A 26,775-nucleotide genomic window follows, 5' to 3' on the forward strand; every position below is an offset into this window, starting at 1 on the left:
AAGAGAGCCGTGAAAAAATCTTTGTTTGATTTTTATTAAATTTATTTGAATAGAAAAAAAAATATCATTTAACGATCGAACATGCACAAACGACTTTGACCAATTCAGCCAATAATGACTAGTGATCATAAGTGAAAGTAAGAAGAGGTTAGTCAAAAATGACTTTGACGATAGCCAATCAGAAAAGAATTACGAACGCCGTTTTGGTTTTATATATAAGATATTAAGGATCCATAGATGTAACAATTTGTAGGTTATTGTAGCGAAAATTCAGCGTAGTTGAAAACTAGTACATATGTACATAGGTAGAAGGTTTTTTACTCATAATAATATGACACTATATTTTAATTACGGTCAATTGTAAATTTATGAACGACAGTACATATTATATTTAACTGAATAGCGCAATAAATCATAATTTAATAAGTATATTTTATAATATGGAAACATCGAACTATTATGATTCACAAGAGTAGATCAAAACGTATGTTTGTAATGCGAAAACTATTGACATAACACTGAGTTTTGATAGATGACTGTCACGCAGTGTTGAACTCATTGCTTATAAACGTTCACAAACGATCTTTCTACGTGTCTGATATTACCAATTTAAATATAATTTATTAGTGAGTTTATCATAAAAATATTTTAATAAGAATTTGACCCCCAATTTATGTTTAAGGTTGACGGCCTTATTAGTTGGCTCGGAAATTTTTGAGAATAAACCTTCCGAATGACCTGATAATGACCGTACTGGTACAACACTAGTACACGTTATGCATATAATCAAAATTCAATCTAATCTGACCACACCCGGTCATTATCGGACACCGGGCGTATATCGCGCCTTAGAGCACATTTGCAATAACTCTACATAATGAGACCTACATATATATGTATGTATGTATGTATATAATTGTTCAAGGCATAATTTTAGACTTTCAATAAAATGTATGAAGTTCTTTGGTTTTAGCTTCTTACTAGTATTGTTTTCTACAGAGTTATTTACATCACACTCTTCAAGCATTATTTGTAAGAAAATTGGTTATAAGGGAAATTACATCTAATATATAATTTCAACGAACATTTTGACGAACAATGTCAACTAACATTTTGGGCGATTAACGTCACCGAGAAAGATCATGGACTATTTTCAAACGTGTCTATTACGATTATTTTTCACCATAGTAATGGCGGACGTCATTTCCACTTATATTGATGAGCAAACCTAGCAAAATGGAAAAGTTTGAAAACGATCGGATTAGAACCCAAACTTCGTCAGACGACCAAATCATTTGTAAGCTAAGAAGAGGTTAGTAATAAAAATAGTATGAAAACGATCGGATAAGCGCCAAAATTTTTACTGACTTAAGTGAAATGTAATGTAAGTGGAGGTTCGTAAAAAGAATTGTGTTAAAAAAAAGTTTTTTAAAAACATACCTCTTCTATAATGTGTATATAAAATTATTATTTTGAATAAAAATACCAATAATTTTATTTTACTACCGCCATCTAGGTTTAAAACTAAAACTGGATAAACGTCAGGCACTTTTCAGAAATTCAAATTTCAAACGATATTTTTTCGTAATGGCGGAGGCTCCATTTACTTATATTGATGACCAAAATGAGCAATATGGCAAACTATGAAAACGATCGGATAAGAGGCAAATTTTTTCCTGAATTGTAATCGTAAGTGAAGTATAAAAGAGGTATGTAAAAAATAAATGTCTGTCTTGTATAGGCTCCTAAACCACTTAACCAATTACGATGGAACTTTCAGGATTTGTTGTATGCATGTCCGGGAAGATTACTGTGAAAAAAAAATGGGAAAAAACCTCTTAATAGTAATATTCGTAATTACGATTTTACCGATGCGAAGTTTGAAGTGCCATTGTGCAGTCAAGGAAATGTGTTCGTTAGTAACCACGTTACCAGTTGGTTTATGACGACACGGCTCCAACCATCAATTGAAACGGGAACGGGAACGGGAACGGGAATTTCATGCCTTATGCTGGCATTGCAACGTGCATTATAATCTGGCATTGTTCAGCTAGTAAATAAATAAATAATATGAAACTTAAATTTTGAAAAGCTACCAAGTGCTCCAAGAGAAAATAATTAATATTATATACAAAACTAAAAGGTTAGTATTTAAAAAAGTTTTTTTTACCAGGTTTTTTATTTTAAAATTTTTAGTTTACTAGTTATATAATCGGAGTAGAAGTTTTAAATCAGCTGATAACTAATAACTAAAAATAAAACTATCACTGTTTGATCTGTGTACATATATTAAGTCTGTATTGGTTAGAAAGTTTGTTTTGATTTGAGGTTATGGGTTAAACGTCATTCTGTCAGATTCACTGAACAGTGTTGCCACCCTGCATAAAGGCCGGTGTGGCAATACCTAAGACCGTTGGCTCAGCAAGCCTCCACAAAACTATAAATATTTATATATATAGCCAGCAGCATAGCTCGGACGTTAAGCTTCTGCTTACCGCCAAGAAGGTGCCGGGTTCAATCCCTGAATGAAAATGAATTTTTTAGAGTATGCTGTTGGTCAGATCTAGATTTGTGACTCCAGGTTGATCGTTTCCTATCAGAGTTTACCAATTTTCTCTGATTTCATTGTTGAAACGGTTCCCGGGAAAAAAAATTGGCTAAAAATACTTCCTACCTACTATGTCACCACTATTTGAAATTTGATTGATGTACAATAAAAAATTATGTATAATTCATAGATGTCTCGTTAATTTGCGAGTTTTTTCAGTGTCTCGCAATTCAACGACTTATAATAAAAATGCTGCATTTGTATTTGTAATTGGCCAGGAAGGCGCATTGGGATTTACCTGTAAGGCCTTCCTGGTATATATGTAAAATAAAATAAAATATTGGAGATAACGAGAACCTATAAAGCAAATTTTATAAAATATAGAGTGAAAAAAGAAAAAGTTATAGGCGTTTAAATAATTAAAATTTGACAGCGAGATGGCAGGGCGAAAAGTAATGAAACTACCGATGTGAATGATGAATGTGACAAATAAACGTCACCGTGTAATACGATGCAGTATTTTCAAACGTGTCTAATACGATATTTTTTCACCATCGTAATTGCGGATGATACCTTAACTTATATTGATGACCAAAATGAGCAATATGGCAAAGTATGAAAACGATCGGATAAGAGATAAGGGATATAAAAAATGACCGCTTACACGAAAACCATGTGAAACGTATAAGAGGTTAGTAAAAACAAGAACAAAACTCAATTGTTGAGCTATCACCTTTGCGCTGTGAGACCCCTATAAATACACAGGACGTACGGGTTTTAAATTTTCGCTTACGTGAAATTATTAGTGGTGTGGTGGTGTTGGCTGGGTATTTACTAACGAGCTGGTCGTTTGCTAATTAAGCCGAGGCGGTGCCAATTACCTGGCTCGTTTCCTGCACAGACACAGTGTAGGAAGTGACCCGTCACCCAGAACAGGGAGTGGATGAGAAGTCAGAGTAGTGGTGGTGGAGGACGACACCGCTGGTGTTTCGATCTTGATGAGGCTAATTTAATATTAGACCGAGGCTGAAACTCGACAGGGTTATTCGGATGTAACCTTACCATACCTTACCCGTCGAAGATTGCAAGGACGTGAACTGTCAATTAGAGCGGTGACGATAATTTTGACGCTGTTAATTATATTCAGATATTGTTTTGGCGAAATAGTGTTGCTGATTCTTGTTTTGACGTTGAACTATGTATTTGCATATGTATGTACGTCAATTCGTGGGGGTATATCATATTTATAATAGCGCTATTCTGTGTGTGTGTTGTTGTGTGAGATAACGCTCGCCGTACTATAATAGTCGTTTCGATTCAACATACATATGCATGTATGTAAAAACACTGCTAAAAAAATGTACGAATAGATCAACAAAAAACTACTACCAGGGCTGTAGAATAGCCGGTACAAATTTACCAATATTTATCTTCCTTGATTGTTGTTACGTTATTAATAAAATAGCATATTCGGCTAGTCTTAATTTTTAATTGTTGCTTACATATGTCAATTTTGGGGGACCCGGCATATATTTTTTTATTTAATAGCAAATTGATAATTATAAATAAATAAATTGATAACGAAAACATAACCTGCATATGTACATACATACATATATTATATATCTTAACTACTAATATGGAAAATATATATGTACATCAACATAGATAATCGTCTTATATATATGTAGTTACTGTTGTTCCCATTGATATATCAACGTATTTTCTTGGAAAATAATGTAAGAATCACACCCGAGGCTATTGTCGCTATGGTTTCAACATGCAATCAATTCACATAGCCCTTCAATCTACCCCCCGCTCCACCCAGTGACGGATCCAGGAATTTTTCAATAGGGGGGCGGGGAGGCGATATTAAAAAAAACATAAGAATAGGGTTGCCAACTGAGAAGTAAACTTTTGGCTGAACCATTAGCGAAGTGAAATGTATAAAAAAACCCTTGTAATTATATTGATGACCAAAATGAGCAATATGGCAAAGTATGAAAACGATCGGATAAGAGGCAATTTTTTTTGTAAGTGAAGCTAAAAGTGTAAGTGAAGCTACATTTATCACAAAAATGTTAAATTTCATACTAAAAATTCGAAAATTCAGGTATTCATAAAAATAAGTGTCAGTTTGATAAAATACAAAATCAAATTTATAAAAATTATGGTCAGAAAATAATATTACATTTTTGAAATCTCATATTTGATCATTTTCACTTTATTATAAGAAAACTATTATGTACTGAGAAGCGTTTTGTTTTACAAAATAGTGTAACGCTATGTATGTATGTAGTATACTAGTGGTTTTACTCGGTATTTGTAATATAAACCGTTTAAACATGACTAATCTAATAGTAAACATTTTATTAATTTTATTTTATATAAATTTATTTGAATATTCATTTGTTTTTATTATTAAATTGACTGTCACGAACAAACAAACATTTATACTGTCTCTTTCGAAATTATATGTATACCAGAATCCGGCGCATGCACCCCCGGTGGCTGCGCCCCTGGCGCCTGCACCCCCGGAGCCTTCGCCCCCTAGGGCTATTAAATCATAACAAAAAGTTGCCTAAATCAAGAAAGATAACATTTTGAACCTATTTTGTTTTCTATCATGTTTTTCTTGAAACTGTTGGAAACCCTAATATACAACAATATTTTATTTATTGTAGTCGAAAATTTAATTAAAACATACAAGAACTACTCGGATAAAAATCTATTTATAATTTATAATAATCTATTTATAAATTTAATGTTAGTGTAGCCAAGTGGTTGCCAAGCGGGATTTTTTTGGGAGCAGTTTATAAACATGTATAATATTGTTGCGTAGGGGTGGGTAGAGGATCCAAATAAAAGGCCAAAGCCGCTTCACAGCATTTATTGGGTGATAATGGAGATCCACGCACTGCCAGTGCTCCATCCAGAATGCCTTGATATGCCCTAAGCTTATAAAGGGCTGGTCGCTCACTGCATTTTCCTTGACGCGTTTGTTTACCTATTGTTATAGTCACGTACTAGATATGCAATCCCACGGTCTCGGCAAACAGTACCACACTTTCGCGCTGTCAGGTCTGAGAACTCTAGCGGGAAGTGGCTGGGTGACGTTACCGACCACTAAGTCTATTCGGGTGTCTCCATCGTTAGCCAACAGCACTTAAGCCTGAATATAATCCTCGAAAACCGATTATAACGGCGGCTCCTTTTAACATATGCTACAATATGTATGTATGTACATATATGGGGTTTTCTCGAACTTCTATTTATGTTTATAAGCGTTCCATATCGTTTGGAGAAAGAGATCAATAATTTAGAAAATCTGCGAATTTAGAAATCCTGCTTTGGGGGGCGATTGGTCCCATCACACCTCCCTTGGATCCTACCCTTCACGTTCGCCTGGCCATACTTCATACTTCATACTTGTCCAAGCAAAAAAAAAGTATTTTTCCTTGAATTTCTAAATATTTTATATACATACATATATAGATTGATATTTAGTTGATGCTCAATGGGGAAAATTTCAAATTAATCTTGGAATAATTTCATGAAGATTTATATGAAGTGTCGAATATTTTTACTAAGCAATATTTTATATATCTTATATATTTATGATATACATATGTGTACAAGATTAAATGGTGAAATCTTACACGATGCAACCCACGTTTAGGTATAGATACACATGTAGTGAGAGATGCAGTCGTCGAGAATCCTTGACCTGAAAATCCACATCGACCATCCAAATATGGCCAACATCTGCAAGACTCGACTATACACGTTCATTACGTGTTTTTGATGTTGATTTTCCTCTGAAAGTCGCGTGGTGGTCGCTGTTTTATGTGTGTGTATGTGTATATATGTTTACTTTTGCGATCCGCATTTTCGGAAAATTCGAATTATTAATAATAATCTTCTCCGGCTAATTCGTCCGCTCGGCATTGTTTGTTCACCTTTCTTCAACTTGACATTTGATATATTGAATAATTTAAGTGATGAATTCGTTTGGGAAATTGAGCGCTTTCCTCCGCTGCTTTGTGTCGGTATGATACTAAAGAATTATGACAGAGAATTTTCTTAATCATACTGAGGTTTTATTAAACAATTCAGGCATTAAAGTCTGGATTTATTTCGTTGGCATGGATGGATAAAACTTCCTTTGAAATTAAAAATGCGATAAATCTTGTTCAAATAATAATATAGAGAATAGAAATAACAATGCTATTAAATTAGTGGTGTAGTAGAGGGGTGGAATAACGGGTGATGTCTTTATTATATACTAGTTGTTTTACCCGGCTTTGCTCAGTATTTGTAATAAAAACAGCTTAAACATGGCGAATTTAATAGTAAATATTCATTTGTATTGTAATTAAATTTATTTGAATCGAAAAAAAAAAAAATTCATACATATCGAATCGTCATCATAGAAATTTTCGATTACCAACAAACCTTATATACATAAAATGTCTCTTTCGAAATTACATATATATTAGACTAGTGTTGTGCTCGTTGATTTCAATGGGTGGTTTCGGAAAGGAATTGATACACGAATTAAAATATAGTTATACATATGTATACACGTATTAATAGAAAAAGTTGAGTGCGCGCATTACACGCTCACCAATCCAACCCGTTCACCCATTTGAAATGATAAATTAATGTATGTGTGTCTTCGTGGATGTGTGTATGCTCCCGCACATGCTTAGGTGCATCTGACGCTGACGTCACTCGTTGCTCGGCCTGATATCTCACGGTGGTCAATATCAGGAGCACATGTCAGACGCTCCACACCCCTACACTTCCCCGCTACCCTGCTACCAAGCTAGAATGGAGTGGATTTGGGCAAATGAATTCTGAATTCAAATCTAAAGTGCCACTATTCCTTAAGAAAAAGATCGTAGATCTATGTGTCTTGCCAGTTATGAAGCGTGGATGTGACATTGAACGCTAGAATACTGCATAAGGTCTAGTAAACTAAAATAAGTATGGAACGATGTATGCTTGTCATAACGAAGAATGACATGAAATGGAAAAAGTGGGTGAGAAGTATGACAAGGGCAGTAGACATAGTGGTTAGGATGAAGAGTTTAAAATGGCGGGTCGCATAGCTAGAAGAACGGACAATAGATGAACGAAAGAAGTGCTCAAATGGTATCCGAGAGGATTTAAAAGCGTACAAAAATGCCACAGGGGAGATGGGTGGATGAAATTAGAAAAATTTGTGGGATGATATGGATGAGAGTTACTTAAAACAGAGACGAATGGAAGCGTGTTGGGGAGGCTTCCATCCAGCAGTGGATGGCAAATGGCTGTGCGTGATTTTGATGATGTCATAGTGCTATGACAGGTCGCCGTTAATCAACACTATGATATCTAAACATATTATATAATTTTTAAATACAAACTGCAAGCATATTTATTCTTGCAGCAACCAACAAATTTAAACTAGATTAATTTGGGGGAGAGGTAGGGGGTGCTGATTTCATTGGAACCATCACAACAATAAAATAAGATAAATTAGCAAACTCCAATAGGAGACGGTCGATTTGCTTTCAATAACTATCCAGATCTTGCCAGCAGCGGTAGACGTATTCGTTATCATTGAGAAAAATTGAATAAATTAAAACTCACGATCACTCATTTGCTTAGCCAGTGAGCTACACTGCGGCTTTGAAAAAAAACAATTTCCTTCGTGAGATGTATAACAATAGTGAATGCTTTCAAATCGTAGCACTTTATTTGCCGTAGAAAGTAATTATAAATCCAGATCGTCGGTGACACAAACGTTCAACTGAAAGGACAAACTATCACCAAAGGACTCGTTGTCAGTCTCTATATATGTATGTATGTACTTCTTCATAAGACCAAACTAAGATGAACGGCTTAATACGCCTGAAACGTTTCGCCTATAGTACGTACCCACTTCTTTGGCGATGAAAATAGGGTAACCATGTCCCGATCATTAGAAAATAGAACACCTACATACTCAAAAACCCAATATTAAGTTAATTTCAGTGACATAAAAAAGATGTTTATTAAATCCAGACCGACCGTATCGTGTTAGAGTTTTCTAATTTATCTATCTCAATTGATATGACGGTTCTGATAAAATCTGCATCCCCCTTCTATCGCAAATTTAAATATTCTGAATTGTTTTGGTTGTTGCAAGCATATTTATTTATTTTTAAAATAATTTTTTGCCATAGTGTCTTTACAGTTGCCCAAAACATTTATGAGTAAACTAAAAATATAAATAAGAGATAATGAGAGGCTATAAAGCAAATTTTATAAAATATAGAGTGATAAAAAGGTTAAAGGCGGTTAAACAATTAAAATCTGACATAGCTAGAGATTGGCGAAAAGGGAAAAAAACTATGGGAACAGTGTGGACAAATGCGGCTATGTGGATTATTTTTCACCATCTGACGTCTAATTATTTATTTATTTATTTATTTTTTATTTACATTTTTTTCACATACATATGTACGTATATACAAATATACCAGGAAGGCTTAACAGGTAAATCCCAAATGCGCCTTCCTGGTCCATATAATTACTACATAGATACATATAAATCTAAATATCTGACATCTATGGTCAGTATACATATATTACAAAAATCGTAATAATACGATAAATAACGATGAATAACTTTCATGTAACAATACGAATTTTATATTCGATAAACAACCACAGAGACATCTATGGTGAGCAATATGGCGAAACCTAAGATATAACAATAACTAAAGGTTCGCAACAGAAAATTGGGAAGAAAACGCCAATTTTACAGGAATCGTTTCAATTAAAATCAGAAAAATTGGCAAATTCTGATAAGAAACGATCGACCTAGACAAATCAATCGCCAACTCAATCGCCAACAGCGAGACTTAGCGGTGAATCGAACTCGTAACATCAAGTACGAAATAATTCAACATTCACCACTAGACCACGCTGCTGGTTATAACCTAGAAGTGTCAAATGTATGAGAGTTTTGGCCGTAAAAGCAATATGGATCGATATTACGATCGACAAAGATATCGATAACATTCATTATTAACACTTTGAGTGAACTAAAAATATATATGAGAGATAATGAGAACCTATAAAGTAAATTTTATAAAATATAGAGTGAAAAAATAAAAAGATATAGGTGTTTAAACAATTGAAATCTGACATGGCGAAAAGTGAGAAAAGTCTAAACAAACGCTGGATAAACGTCAGGCACTTATTCGTGGGAGAATTTTCAAACGCGTCTAATACAATAATTTTATTTTACTACCGCCATCTATGTTTAAAACTAAAAACTGGATTAACGTCAGGCACTTTTCAGAAATTCAAATTTCAAACGCGTCTAAAACTATGTTTTTTCGTAATGGCGGAGGATACATTTACTTATATTGATGACCAAAATGAGCAATATGGCAAAGTATGAAAACGATCGGATAAGAGGCAATTTTTTTTTCAGAATTGTAATCGTAAGTGAAACTGTTTGTAAAAAAGAGAACACGTCTTGGAAAGATAGGGCATATGGTAGCCCTAAGCGAAGGAGAACACAGACAAACGAGCTGCCTCAGGTCAACAATATTAATGACTCGGAATCGTTTCCGCGACCCCCAGACTTTTCTCCCGACGCAGACACACGAACACTTGTTGACTTCAAGGGTGGGAGGTAGAGGGTTAAATAAATCCAGTGGGACCTTGAATGGGTGATTTGTAGGAGGGAGACGAAGGGGGAGGGGGGGGGGAGATCGTTTTAACTTGAAGAAGAGCGATCGCCTCCTCCGAGAGCATTATTGTTTACGTGTCGGGAGTTGATCTGTTAATTTTGTTTCGGGATTTAATCGTGCGCTAAATCGCAAAAGATTTACTTTCTCGATACACAAAGGCGACGCCAAAAAGAAAGGCCGGCGTTTGAAGGGTTAATTTAGGCTGCGCGCGTGCTGGAAATTTATCGCATTGTATTATGTGTGGAAGTGTGCGATTAACGACAGTTATTATCGCTTGTTTCGCTTCTGTACTCGGGTCATTAATGATTGTTGATGTCGTAATGTGTAGGGTCACTACGTCGATTGGTACAATTGGCTGGATTAATTTTATGCGTGGAATTTATTGTTGTTTTAGTTGGTTGTAAGGGTTGATTCGTAATTTGGTGCAATTCATGAGGACGTAGAGATATTACAATAATAGGTTTGGATTATATTATCTTATATGACAGAAGATCGGATTTCAGTATATTTTATTTTATATTATTTTATTGTTACAAATCAATATACACTCGCCATTACAGATGATCTCCAATGCGACGGGTGTACGTTAACGAAATACAGAATACATAAACAATCAGAAATACAGTAATACATACATATACAATTATAATATGTAGCATATAACAATTAATCAGAAATAATAATCATAGAGACATCTATGGATTATTTTTAGATTTTTTTTTTGTATACAATTTTTATACGTATAATAAATACGAAATTATAGAAATGTCTATAGAGATATCTATAGATTTCAGATTACTGTGTATAATTATTACAAATTATACACAAGCAGATTTTGTGACAACAGGATTAGATTTAATACCAATTTTCAGGAACCATTTCAGCAATGATCAGATAAAATTGGCAAACTCTGATAGAGAAACGATCGATTTGGAGTCACAAAACCCCCAAATCTAACCAGCAGTGGCGAGGACTCGAACCTTTGACTTCAGTGGTGCTAAATATATACGCTTACACTAAGCCAAACTGCTGGCTAATATGTACCCAAATAATAAGGAACGAATCGTAAAATAAAATTAGCTATTATAACACTGCACTTTTTTATTTTTTGTCATTTGGTTTTTTTCTTGAATTGGTCATACTATACTATGCTATAGTATTGTAACATGGCAACACGAGAGAGAGAGTATCCACTGTCTATGTGCATTCGGGGGTGAATAATGGAGACTCCCGAATTGGCCTAACGGAACTCAGTAAGTGTCCGCTAGAATTTTCAGAACCCGAACTAGAACATGAGACTCACTTAAAATTGTACGTGCCTAGACAATAGATACATTCATGGATCGGGGAAGCTGTCGTGAGCAACTTGTCTTTTATAAGGAGGTACATACGTCATATCAGATTATTCTGGAGCGAGCGTTTGATCCGTGTGGACCTCCTGAATCATTCAAATAAATGCTGTGAAGCGACTTTGGCCTTTTATTTGGATCCTAAACCCACCCCTACGTAACAGTATCAACACACAGCAGAATAGATTAGTAGTTACCATATAATGCTTTGAACAAAGTGATCACGGGTTCAAATCCCGCTGGTTTCTGCTGACCACACCTTGGATTTTTTGATCGTTTCCAATCAGAGTTTGCCAATTTATCTGATTTTAATTCAAACGGTTCCAATAAATTGGCTACCTTACAAATTTTCTCGCAAATCTCGAATTTTCGCCAATCTCGCATTTCGTTGAGTTGTATAAAATGCTGGAAATTTACAAATTTGACCATTAATGTCTCTGTGGATGTTAAATAATATGTATTTACTTTGTATAATACTTGTATCAAATGTACAAGGTTTTCGGCCAGGAAGGCGCATTGTGAAGACAATCGAATGTCCTGAAGGCAAATTTAAATTCTCAAGCAATTCATGAGGCCAATATTGGCTTGGCTTAGTGGAATGTCTTAAAAATTGGTCTCGTATAAATGCAGCATAAGTGACTCTGTTTGAAAAGAGGGAATCTCTGATCAATTTATTCGATTTTTCTTTTTGGAGTCTGAGAGTGTAACCTCTGAGATGAGTGTTTTCATTGAACGTAATAAGTTTGGACATAAGACAATTATAATGATCATTTATTATTTTAAAGACTTCGATTAGTCACCTCTTATTCTTCTCGTCTCCAGTGTAGTGAGATTCATTCTATTCAACCTTTCATTATAAGAAAGTGATTTAAGTTCAAAAGGAATCTTTGTAATTCTTCTTTGTACCCTTTCAATACATATGGGATCTTTTTTAAATGAGGTTTTTACAAAGAAAAATCACTGAAAGTTTATACAGAATTTATTTGATCCATTTTATATGTATGTACATATATTGCAGAGGAACTGAAAAAGCTATGCAATACTTCACAAGACCACGTTTAATACTGCAAACAAAAAATGACAAGCAATTGCGACATGTTTCATTGCCCTTGCGAGACGCCAAGACAAGACCTTTTGCGAAATGAAAAACGGGAAAAGCCACATTAGACAACAGCATCACGTGTCGTTTTATCTCGCGTGAAAAACGAAACGCTGCAGCTGAATTTATTGCATGAACCTGAGCGACTACAGAAACGTGTCTCGACTAGAATAGAACAAAACACTGCAAGGTAATTTATGCGAAATTTATATTTTATTAGGTTAGTATGCAAATAAGAGACCTCGCGTTAAAATACCTATCCAATATTATCAGGGAACATCACTCCGTAAAATTTTCCCTCGATAAAGTTCCGATTTTCGATCGTTTGGGTCACGGCCCCGTGACCTACCTACATATGTGCATATTATACATACTTATGTGCAGATAGTATGTATGTACTTCAGTATTAAGTAAATTGTCGGACTGATGGAAGTGGCTTAAGAATAGATTCGAATAACGTCTATCTATGTACATATGTATATGAATTGGATACTGTTCGTTGGCTTTGTTTGAATTCTTCTATTTGCACTTTATATTGGGTCGTCATACAATACGGTGTGACTTTAATGTAAGGTACATACTTAGATATTTATTTTAGATCTAAATATACACACGTTATGTTTTGAATCTCATTATAAGATTTGGTTACATATATACATACATGCACAGGGCCGTAGAGAGAAAATCCGGGCCCCGGTGCAAATTTGAAAATCTGGGCCCCCCCCTTGACCCATTTTAGTAAAAAAAAAATTTTCGTTGCTAATTAATAAAAATATATTTCATATTAATTTATATACATAAATACAATACAGTGAAACAAATGAAATTAATTAAATACGACAATAAACTATAACAAACGAAAAATCCAGTCGACCGTTCGCATTTATACAGCAAAATTTTAACATGTTTGAATGACGTATTTTCTTATTTTATTTTATTTTATTTTAAAAAATCAATACCACAGAGACTTGACAGGTTGCCCCAAAGCGTCAATGTGATTTTAATACAAATAATAAAAATCATAAAAATTACAAAAAAAACATCATAAAAAAAAATAATAAAAATCATAAATAAAAAAAAAAAAACATAAGAAAATAATAAAAATCATAAATAAAAAAAAACATCATAAAAAAATAATAAAAATCAAGTAAAAAATATGTACACAAAATAAAAACAAAGAAATAAGATTGAAAAATTTATATCGTGCTATTTAGGATGTGTTCCACCAACTCAACATAACTGGCATCGAATAGGTCCAAGTATTGTGCCAGTAAGTTAAGGAGTCGAACAGCTCTCGAGAGGGGGGACTTCATGAGCACGTTTGATTTAGCCCTAATTGGTAAAAATATATCATGTTTTCTTAAAACTCTACGATTTTCCGGGGCCCAGAATTTTAGTTTCTCCAGGATAGTGGGATTGTGAATCTCTCCTCTAAGTAATTTTACGAAATGTTTCCCAAGAAATAAATCTCTTCTCTTTGCCAGGGAGTTGAAACCCAAAGATCCCAAGACAAAGGCACTAGGGAACAGATATGGATAAAATCCAAATGTTTTCAGATATAAAAATCTAAGGAATTTCCTTTGGACTCGTTCCAACATTAGAGAGTAACGAAGTTGATAGGGAGACCATATAATGGAGCCAAACTCGAGCACACTGCGAACTAATGTACAATATAAGAGACGAATGGCAGTGAGCCCTAGTTCAGACGAATTACGGATTACGAATCCAAGGATTTTTGTTGCCCTATCACAGATATTCTCAATGTGAATGTTGAAACTCCAACTATTTTCGAAGACTATTCCCAGATCAGATATAAATAATTCTCTCTGAAGAAGAGAATCATGAAATTTATACGGATATTTAATAGGAGAACGAGAACGAGAGTAAGAAATGACCCGACACTTTAGGATATTGAAGGGAAGTTTATTAACATTAGCCCATTCATAAATAGAATTCAAATCCTCTTGCAAATAAAGAGCGTCAGGTAAATCAATTATTCTCTTATAGATTTTTAAGTCATCCGCATATAATAAAAATTTAGAATGGTGAATAGAAGATTGAATATCGTTGATAAATATTAGGAATAATAAAGGGCCAAGATTTGATCCTTGGGGAATCCCAGAAGTGGCAACATACTCATAAGAAAAGCAACTCCCAAACTTAACGAATTGACGTCGATCCTGTAAATAAGAAATAAAAAGACCAACAAGATTATAAGTAAATCCAATAAAACTTAATTTACTAACCAAAATTTTATGATCAACTTTATCAAACGCCTTCTCAAAATCAGTATATATTACATCCATTTGATTATTACAATCCAAAGTGCTGGTTATGTCATTAGAGAAACATAACAAGTTGGTAATAGCTGATCTGGCCGGACGAAAGCCATGCTGCTGATCAATGAGCATACTTTGAAAGTGATTAAAAATGTATCTGTGTAATATTACCTCAAACATTTTGGCTGGCGCTGACAAGATAGTTATTGGTCTGTAGTTCCTTACACAAGATTTATCGTCCTTCTTATGAATAGGAGTTACTTTAGAGCATTTCCATAAATTGGGGAATGAAGAGTTCCTTAGAATTAAATTAAAAATGAATTTTAAAGGTTCTAAGAGACTAACCTCACATCCTTTTAGGATGTAATTAGGGATGGAGTCAGGACCGGAAGAATAAATATTTTTTAACTTTAGAAAGCCATATTTCAGATCGGAAGAGTCAAGATGATTAATCGCTAAAGTGGGGAAAGTAAATTCCGAGTCATTGGTAGGTTCCATGGAATCAGTAGGATTATTGAAAACTGATTTAAAAAAGTCGGCAAATCCATTAGCAATGTTTTGATCACCCTCTAACAATCCAGAATCATTGTACATAATGGTCAACTTTACACGATTTACACGTTTAGAATTGATGAAGTTCCAGAATTTCTTAGGGTTTTTAACTATGGAACTTTCACAATCAGCTACATAAACATTATATGCATTATTAATTAATTTCTTAATTTCCGTACGTAAAATACGGAAATTATTTAAGATAAGAGGATTGCTCGATTTCTTCCAGAGTTTATGTGTTTGATATTTACTTTTTAAGAGATTAATAATTTCTTTAGTAAACCAAGGCGGATAAATCCTTTTACTCGTCACTAATCCTTTCAACCGAAAACAATCATTAAAAATAGAATATATAATGTCATAGAAATTAGAGAGGGCCAAATTAACATCTTTGCACTCATAAACTCGCTCCCATTGACAATTACAAAGAATATCATTTAAATATTTGAAATCAACATTTGTAAATAACCATCCATTTAGGACAGAGGTATTAAGACAGTTATTTATTAAACGAAGTGAGGAATAAGTTATAGTTAATTTTAAATGAATATCAAGAGCAGGATGATAGCTGTCTTCAGGAACCAAGGAATCAACTGAATTTGAAATAATAATATTCTGACAATCTAAATTTGTTAATAGAAAATCCAACATGGAATTATTAAAATAGTTTCGAATAGTATTAATTTGTTTTAAGTTGAATAAAGATATAAAAAAATTAAGGTCATCAGGAAAACAGTTAGAAGAATTCAGATTAAAATCTCCAGATATAAAAATGCGACCATTACTTAAATGTGAATAATTAGATATAATTAAATCAAAAAATCGCTTATAAATATTTGGTGGAGATCTTGGTGGAAAATAAATAGTACATATGTATATAAAAAAAGGAATGTTAACAAATCTTAGTTTTAGCCATACACATTCATGAATGTCCTCAAGATGACTAAGTCTTTCAACCGAAATAATATTTGTATTTTTAACTGCTAGAAGAACACCACCACCTCTGGCAGATCTATCATGGCGATATATATTGAAACTGCTGTCAAGTACTTCGGCATCATGTACAGATGAGTTTAGCCATGTTTCAGTAATAGCAAGGACGTCAATAGATCTAGAAGCGGCGTTGTTGTAGAATTCCTTGAGTTTTGTATTTAAACCCCGCACATTTTGATAATAAAGTTTAATGTTACGGGTCACGGGTTTGGGCAATCGGTTTCGAAGAGATTTTTTTGAGAAATAACCATTCTCTTATGCCAGTACCCATAGGCCAAAATTCAGGATTGATAATTATATTAAAAGTTTCAGTATCTACACTAATTTTAAATGACGAGCACATGTCAGTTTTAGCAACCTGAGAAACGTTGATTCTTTTATTTTTAATTTTATTTAATATGAACTGTTTCACAGTATCACAAGTGCAGTTATTTGCCAAATTAAAAACGTGTACATTCTTCAATTTCGGAATAGTGGCCACCTGTAAAGTTTTATCAGGTGCTCCAGATCCACGAGTGTATGGCAGTCTCCCGGAAGAAGTCCCAGCGACCTGACTGAACGAATTTGAAGGATCTACAGTAGAAGCAGAAGCAGGAGCACAAGAGACAGGAACATAATCAGATGTTGAAGCAGAAGCTGATGTAAGTGTAGCTGAAGATGAAGATGGCAGAGGTGAAGCAGTAGAAGATAGCGCTGCGACCTGACTGTAAGATTTCGCAGGTTTTATAGGAGAAGGAGGAGAAGCAGAAACAGTAGCACACCCAGGAGTAGATGCTGAAGCTAAAGCAGACGCGAGTGAAGTTGAAGCTGAATAAGGCGGAGGTGAAACGGTAGAGGATGCCGCTATAACGTCATACGGGCATCTGACAGGTGTTTGTTTATGTACTGTAGTATTGTTACATTCAGTTGACAGTGTGGAGAGTTCTCGTAATGTTACCTCGCCCGATTGCAGAGTTGTAGGTTCAACAAAAACAGCTGGAGCCAGAGCTGCTGGAAAGGGACGACACATCATCCTCTTTATTTCACCGACATCAGTGTGGATAGTCTGGAGGGACTCCACAGCGATTTTTAGCGAGGCCAGGTTATTAAAAGCGACGCGTGCGATGGATACTATATTTTTAATTTCGTCGCTGATGTATCGCACCCTGTCCTTGGTAAGGACATTGGCACCAGATCCTTTTTTTGAAAGGTCCGCGAGTATTCTCTGGCTTATAGTAACAATATCCTCCATGGTAGAATGCGAACGATTTAACACGTCCAGACACAACGATAGCACACGATAAGATAGATATGTCGAAAGACAAACGGATACTGTTACGATTAAAATCAATCATTTATTAGTATATTTCTGTTGAATTATTCTAGGAATAGAACGTGCATCACATTTGCAATTTTGCAAATAGGCGCATGTGCTAGATTTTTATCTTTATTATCGATGTAAAAATGCACTAATCTCGTACTTTTAACTGTCCGCTTGTTAGCTGCTTGAATCGGCCAAGGGTTACTTTACTAATTTGTTTTTGATATTGTGACGAGGAAACTAACTATTTTGAACACCAGAACGGATCTTTCCCTAAATTTTATTATGCCCTAAGTAAGATAAAAAGGTAAAATCCATTACTTGGAAACAGTTTTACCATTTTGCTTAGTGTCCAAAAAACCCTAAGAGTAAAAAGGCCAAATAATGCTTTTATACTTTTGCTAAAAATATAAATATTAATTGCCTTCAAAAGCCGGGCCTTAGTTAATTTCCATACCCTTTTCCCCCCTCTCGTTGGCCCTGTATATGAATATATATCATCATCATCTACAGCCGCTCACCGTCCAATGCTGGATGAAGGTCTCTCCAACACGCTTCCACTCGTCTCTGTTTTGGGCAACTCTCATCCATCTCATTCCACATATTTTCCTAATTTTGTCTACCCATCTTCCCTGCGGTCCTCCTTTTGAATTCTTTTGGGTACCATTCTAGCACTTCTTTTGTCCACCTTTCGTCCATTATTCTAGCCACGTGGCCCACCCATTGTCATTTCAATCTCTTCACTCTATCCACTATTTTCATTACCCTTGTCATACTTCTCACCCAGGTGTTTCGCTTTCTGCCTTTCATTGTTATGCCGAACATACATCGTTCTATACTTCTTTGAGTGCATTGGACTTTGTGTAGCATCTTGGCGTTCAATGTCCAAGTTTCACATTCATACGTTATTACTGGCAAAACGTATTGATCAGAGATTTTTTTCTTCAGGCAAAGTGGCAGTTTGATTTAAAAACAACATTCATTTGTTCAAATGCACTCCACGTTAATTTCATATTTGACCTAAATATGAATAATTATTTTCTTCTATATTTTATCATCTAATGAAATGCTATCAGGCATGCAATAGTATATACATATGTACATATATATTAGATTGACATGCTTGGGTCGTATACATTTATGTTTAAGCTGGTATTCTGAGTAAAAACGACAGTTTATTTGGCGTATCATAAAATTAACATATTTTAAAGCGCCGAATGAGTCTATTGACCACCTGTACCACGTGTCCTTTCGCGAATTGAATCCTACATTTATTTGTTAAGGTTGTAATCGAATTCCATTGTTTGATAAAAATTATATATGTATACTTGATGAATACTTTGATGCATATCGGGAAGACAAAACTTTACTCGGGAAATCGGTGATTATAGAGATGATGATGATGAGAAACCGATGTGTTTTTCTAGTGATGACTAGAGGTAGGATAGTAATGACTAGAGGTAGCGATGACTAGAGGTAGATTACAACATTTGAACAATACGCGGCACCCTCTGGGTCCGGGCTTTAGTGATGACTAGAGATCACCGGACTGGTCGATTTTACCCACAAAAATTGTCAGCCTTTTTTTAGCATTTGTAAAAAAAATATACGTACTATCAATCATTCATCTCATTCTAATACTCATGTTGAATCTCATGAAACTGGTCAATTCATCAACACAACAATCAAATGCTTCCTTAAATTGAAATAATTAAAATTAAGTTTTATTACAATTTTCAAATTCAATTAAAGCCCACCGATTGTATTAACAGGAGTTGCAATAACATTAGCATCAACAAGGATCGGAGAAAAACTAATATTACGGTTATGTGAACTAAAATGACATAATATCGACAGATAATAATGTAACGTTGACGTGAAGAGGGGAAAGAGAAAGACGCAGTAGTGTTGTAGAAGTGGTTTATTGTGGTCGGCTGTCTAGCCCGGAATGCCTTTCAGTTAGAGAGCGCTCGATATTTATACACATCGGGCGCTCAGCGCATACAGATATATGCGCGATCTTATTGGTCGATGAGCCGAGCGATCTTATTGGCCGTTACATACGACTCATTTATACGGTGAGGCCATTATGGTGCGAACGAGAGATCAAGTGATTAGCGTTCGTAATCCATCGGTCCACGAGCGCCACCTAATCTCTACGTTACAATAATTACATTTCTGTCTCCGTGCGTGTCTCCGCGCTTGCGACATGTCTCTACGTGTCTCCGTGCGCGCGTGTATCCTAACTTGTACGCAGGCGCGATTTCAGCCTACACATGTAAGTCGTATCGAATGTGCCTGAATTTAATATAGGAATAATTAAAATACTAGAACTTCTCAGAATTCCACTCACTTCTAAAACGTCGTATGTGCATGTGAAATTTGTCGTTCATAGGTATATGCGTATATTATATATACAAGTGCCGATAGTCCGATCCATATTTAGCCAGCTCGGTGGGCAGGTTTAGCACCGGAGCTGTTATCAGCTCAGACACGTCTACTCACACCTGAGAGGCCGCAATTCTGCACTGGAATATATATTATATATATATATATATATATATATATGAATGTATATGTACTTGTACATCTTGTATACAGGATGATCGATCACGTCGGTCGGTCGGGTTTATTTCGGGTTTGTGTTTTATGACGGTCTACCCAGTGGTCTTTATGGATTTCGGATCTATTTCCAATGGATACTGAAACACTGACCTCTTCATTTTTTTACTGCCGCCTCTTACTTATGCAATAAAATGAGAAGAAGTAAAAAAAAAAAACAAGTGCCCTTTTCATTTTAGTGGGTAGGGGCGCGTGAATGATTTGGACAGCTTTATCTGTTTACTTTGTAAGATCTATGATTGGATTGAACCGTTCATTTATTATTTCTGTTGGCTTTTGGTTGAATTTTCTTTGAGTTTTTATCATGATTGTATTACATACATATACCGCTTGAGAGCCTTTAAGATGGGGTGAATCAAATTTTAAAAATTGATAGATAAAGTGGACGGGGTTCTGTCTGATGGTACTAATTAGCATAAGTCATTTTTGATATCTATAATTCATATGATTTAATTTTTGCCTACTAACTGCCAATATATACATTTTTTTTACATAGATATATGTACATATACCAGGAAGACTCGACAGAAATACTCCAATGCACCTTCGTGGACAATTAATTACAAATAATGCAGCATTTTACTATTACATAAATCACTGTATTTCCAGAAGCTGAAGAACACGAAATAGCAGTTAATTAATTAAGTAATAAAATAATTAATACATTGAGACATCTATGGATTTCGATATTTGAACATAATGTTTACAAATTGTACATACAATAAATACAGAAGATTGTATACCAAATTTGGTAGCCCTTGTTGACATTGTTGACCTTGGAGAAGGTAAGTAAGTATATATGTATATATGTCACAGTGAAATTATATTTAAAGTGAAAATATATTTTTACTGACGTAATTGTTGGACGTATTCATTTAGGATTGGGTTGTTAGGGTTAAATATATAGAGTTAAATGTTGTAAATTCATTGTTTGATACATTTTCACTGCTTGAATTTGTGAAAATATATTTTCACTGTAACATATATAAGTTTTATTTTAATTTTTTTCCGTTCCAATGTATCATTATTATTTGTTACTAGTGGTTTTACCCGGCTTTGCTCGGTATTTGTAATATAAACCGCTGAAACATGACTAATCTACATAATAGTAAACATTTTATTAAATTTATTTGAATAGTTTTATTTTATATAAATTTATTTGAATATTCATTTGTTTTTTTATTAAATTGATACAAAGTCTCTTTCGAAATTATATGTATACCAGAATCCGGCGCCTTTATTTGTTTCTTTTTAATTTATTTGTCGTCATGGACAATTTGACTTGTTTTCGTTTCCCACTCAACAATAGTTACAAAGTCTCTTTATTATATAATTATCTAATAATCTAAATTATATACATATTAGATTAATTGTATTATAGTATATTTTTGTGATATTTTTTATTGAATTTATTTCATGTTTCTTGAAACATCATAATATGTATATGTATATCTTGAAATAGCTTATATTTATTTATTTATTTATTTATTTAATATACAAGTATACCACAGTGTCTTTACAGGTCACCCCAATATGATACTGTGGCCAGACAATACATAAAAGATCAAAAACATTAGAAAAAATTAAACAACAATAATAGAAAAACAAATAAAATAAAACATTAAAAAAAATTGTACATAAAAATTAAAAATTGAAAAATTGAGAATTAAAAAAAAATTGAAAAATCAAAAATTAAAAAAAAATTAAAAATTACAAATTGAAAATAATAAACAAAAATCACATATATATAAATATATAAATAGTTTAAATTGAAATTAAAAAGCTTGCACATATGCGACAGTTCCATGCTTACATTCTTCAAAGAAACAGTGTTAAAGTCCCCTACAATCAAAATATTTTTACTCATTAAAAAGTTAAATTCCTCTTGTAACTATATGTACATATAGATGCATACGAAGTATAAGTACATATATGAAGCAATGAATATTTTAGCATCGCTCTTGACACTCGGACAGGCTTTGGACAGGCACTTTTCAAACGGTGTACGAAGGCTCTTTTTCTCTCTCTCCTCTCAGTCTTTTCTTTCGTCGGTAATTTTTCATCGCAGATCATTTTTCAACGCGCGAATGGAAGAAAAACCTCTTGTAGGGAGCAGCGTCCAAAACGCGCGAACAAAGAAAAGTGTCTCGCGTATCGATTTCGCGTTTTCCCACGAAACGTCCGAAGGAAAACGAGGTCGGTGTCGTTGCACTCCGCGGGAAAAATCTCCAACGTGGAGTGCCCGAGGAAAAACTCGTAATTTAAACTTCGCCATTCCCGAGGCTCCCTTACCAATTGCGATTAGGTTTTGGGTCGGTTTTTAATTACATATTTGGAAAGCCGTGTGTGTTTGTGTTTGTATGGAATTAGTGGGGTGTGTTTGCGGTCGAACAGGCCGGCCTCGATCTGGCCGGAAAATGGAAAATTTTAAATCGCAACCGTGACTTTACCAATCGATTTTGTGGTGAGCATTGAATTTGATTTTCTTTGTTTGTTTTATCGGTTCAATGTCAGTGGAATAAGTTAATTGGATGACTATATCTGTAGTTGTAAGTTAAAGTTCGAAGAAAATCAGACTGAATTGTACTTGGTATGAATCACTAATCACATTTTGATGCTTTTTAAAGATTGTTTAAACAATTCAGACTAAAACTATCATATAAGTATATAATATAATAGAATAGTATAATATATCTGATATAATTTAGTATTCAATTGAATTTTTCAAGGCTTATAAAGAAATTATATCACATACTCAATTCGTCTATTGCTTCTTTTTATAAATTTTAATGTTTTGATTGATTCGATGACGCATAGTAAATATTTCAATATTGATAGACATGTTTACGTTACTGTTTTATTAATTATTATTTTGTCCATTTACATATGTATGGTTTATTGTAGTGGTATATTCTGACCATGAATACATATTTAACAAATATGTATATTATCAGGTACGGTTTCTCGTTCGTGTACTAGTAGTGACAAACTAGTTTTATTATACAAAGATCTATTCGCAGACACCTATTGATACATTTTTGGTTAATTGTAAATTTTTATTGAAGAATTATTTCTTCGTCGAAATATCATTCAAAATATGACATATATCAAATCATCTCTTCGGCCGATAAAACATGATTAACATGAATTTGAAGGATCAAAATGTACATATAGTTTAAACGAGTCCATCAACCTTTTCCAAGTATTTTTAAATAAATGAAAAATTGATTCGAATATTCGTAATATATATTATATAAAAATTTCAAATTCTTTCCAATACATTTCCCAAAGGGATTGCTTTGAGAAAAGTTTCATTTGAAAATATTTCTCGTCTGACCTATTATAAACATATCTACTATTGAATAGGCACATACATATATTATCATCAAATACATATATGTATAATATCGTTATTCTGTGTCTGGGTGTCTGTGTAAGATAACGCTCGCCGTAATATAATATTATTTTCGATTCGAAATACATATGTACGTCACAGCTAAAACACTGCCAATAAAACGTACGAATATAATATCAAAAGAAAAAACTTCTATACATACTTTTTGCTACCTAATAGACTGTGCTAAGTCACTGAGCATTTAGCACCATCTATTGAAAATTTATTTAATTAATTTATTTTTCTATTGGTATTTTATGTTGTTTATATGCCGGTAGGTACATAAGTATTTTATATCATTTTTTTTCATATTAAACAATTAAATATATTTAAAAGGTATTTGAAGAAAATACGACCACGACACAGGACCGACACATTTTTTTTATTTTTTTTTATTTAATGACTTAATACACCATAACCCATGCGATTATATTTCATCAACAACATTAGTACAGGTATATGGATGAATGTTTGTTTATTTATTTAAATTGGAACTAGCATATTTAAGGCACTGCATAATTAAGATGCAATAAAGAAACAGTAGATATTTTACACTTTTGATTACAATTTTCACACACCTGAGCAACGCCAGGCAATTCAAATATTCAATACATTAATACTAAAGGGAGAACATGTCATCGGTTGATTTTTGAAAGTAATTTTGCTTCAAGCATTAAGTGGACAACTTAAACAAGTCGCATGATAAAGGAAAATTTGTTTATCATGAGCGTTGAATCCCACCCGTATATTATTGCAGATCAAAGTTAGGATGTGTTCAAGATATCGTGGCATTATTAAATGCGCTTAGTTAGACACAAGTCTAAACGGTCACGCTGAACATTATGTAGTTATTTTTTAACAGAATTCGCTATACGTTCGCGTTAAACTTTTTTTATTTATTTTTGTGTTATTTTCATTTCGCATGAAATAACATAATATGTTTATATAATACATACATATATACACAAACACATCGTTCAAAATCACCGGCAGGCACGGCACGATAAATACTTTTATAAATACTGAAGCTGAAAACAAAAAAAAAATTAAAAACATTTATGCGATCCGCTGCGAGTTATTTTTGTTTGAATAATTTTAGTCACATTTATGTACATAAGCAGTATATATTTTTTATTTTTTTATTTTTATTTTATTAATTGAAAAATCAACAGACAGGATGTACATACATATGTATAAAAAAACAAATAGTAAATAAATAATATATGTAACATCCGAGTCCAATAATAGATTTTTACAAAAATGAAAAAGATAAATATAAGGAAAACAAATTAAAAAGTAAAGAATAAAGGCATGACAAAATATGTAGAACATTGCATAATTAAACTATAGTATTAAAATATTTGGAAAAGGTTATATATGAACTAATGTACATATGGATTTTATAAAATATAATAAAAGTATTGAATTTATTAATTGAAAATAAACAGAGCAACAAACTTTTGCAACCGAATTGAATATCGAATCTGAATCGCTTATTTTTATTTATATATATATATATATATATATATATATATATATATATGTATATATATATATATATATATATATATATATATATATATATATATATATATATATATATACATACATATATACATAATAGAATGAAGCTCAAAATTTTGAATGTCAAATAAAGTAATCAGCTTTTATTCTGATTATTAAAAAAATACAGAGATGTTGGTTTTGACATTACAAAATGATAAAAAAAAGAATGAGAGAAAATGTCACTTGAATGAAAATGAAAACTCTTTACTATATATGTATATACATATACCTAAACACATTTTTTAATATAAAACTGTCTATTCTAAGTTTTTTTTTATTATAAAATGAGTATTAAATATTAAAAAGTGATTTTTAATATAGTGATTGCTTCAGGAATATTTTTACATATTTTATAAATCGAAATCCCGTATTTTTTGTCATTTATATATGTAGAAGCTTAAGGGTTCATTATTTTTGATGACACTTAAAATATTATTAAAGTCGACCCGAAGATAAAGCCATATTTTTTTTATACATAGATAATTATTCATGTACGCTTAGTAAAAACATTTTGATTTTTTTGTATTTGAGTCTTGCAAATCTTAAGTTCAATGAGTTGTTTATTTTACTTTATCTTCATACATATGTTTTATTTAGGAATATGGAATAAACATTAAAATACAGCAGCGTGCAATAGTGGTAAGCATATTATGCTTTCGAGCAGAGTGGTTACGGTTCGATTCCCACTAGTAGCTGCTGGGCAGACCTTAGTTTGTGACTCCGGGTCGATCGTTTCCTATCAGAGTTTTCCATTTTTCATCTCCTTTCCAATCTCTCTCTTGAACCTCAAGTTATTCAACGTTTTGAGGTTTGCCAATTTTTATAATAAAATTCTGCAAAAATTTCTCCACATATGTCATTGTGGATGATGTTTGTATGAATTCGCATTGCATAAATGCACACACACCTAAATATACGTACTGTTATGTACCTCGATTATCAATGGTCGACTAACCAGTATGGATAAAACACACCATTGATTTGTGGCACACCTAATTTAATAAGTAGCACCATTAATTTGTGGCACACCTAATTTAATAAGTAACACCATTGATTTATAGCACATATTAAACACTGACTAATCAAAATTGTACGACACGTGTCTTCAACACTAATTGTTTATAAATATAGGAGTATATAAACTCATTCAATTTAAGTTAGTCATCACCATCGAGACTCCGAGAGTAGCAGTCAACATATCAGCAGCAGAACAAAGTTAAATAGTGAAGCAAAGTTGAAGTGAAACAGTTCTACGTATCTCATTTAAAATCTCCGTTATGACTCGAGATATGACTTTTCTAATAGATCTATGCTCAGTAAATACAAATCTGGTAATAAAA

General features: G+C 33.3%; 1 protein-coding gene across 1 annotated transcript in view; it reads right to left on the bottom strand.

Annotated features, from left to right (window-relative positions):
- LOC143917750 (uncharacterized) overlaps positions 1–17,562 on the bottom strand; it is a 34,252-nt gene extending 16,690 nt beyond the window's left edge. The window contains exons 1-2 of the mRNA XM_077439331.1: positions 17,315–17,562; positions 16,912–17,257 (exon numbers count right to left, since the gene is read on the bottom strand). Of these exons, the coding sequence (XP_077295457.1) occupies positions 16,912–17,257; positions 17,315–17,562 (594 nt within the window). The remainder of the gene's footprint in view (positions 1–16,911; positions 17,258–17,314) is intronic.
- Positions 17,563–26,775: the final 9,213 nt, after the last annotated feature.

The sequence above is a fragment of the Arctopsyche grandis genome, chromosome 10 (assembly GCF_051622035.1).
Source record: "Arctopsyche grandis isolate Sample6627 chromosome 10, ASM5162203v2, whole genome shotgun sequence".
Classification (NCBI taxonomy): Eukaryota; Metazoa; Arthropoda; class Insecta; order Trichoptera; family Hydropsychidae; genus Arctopsyche; species Arctopsyche grandis.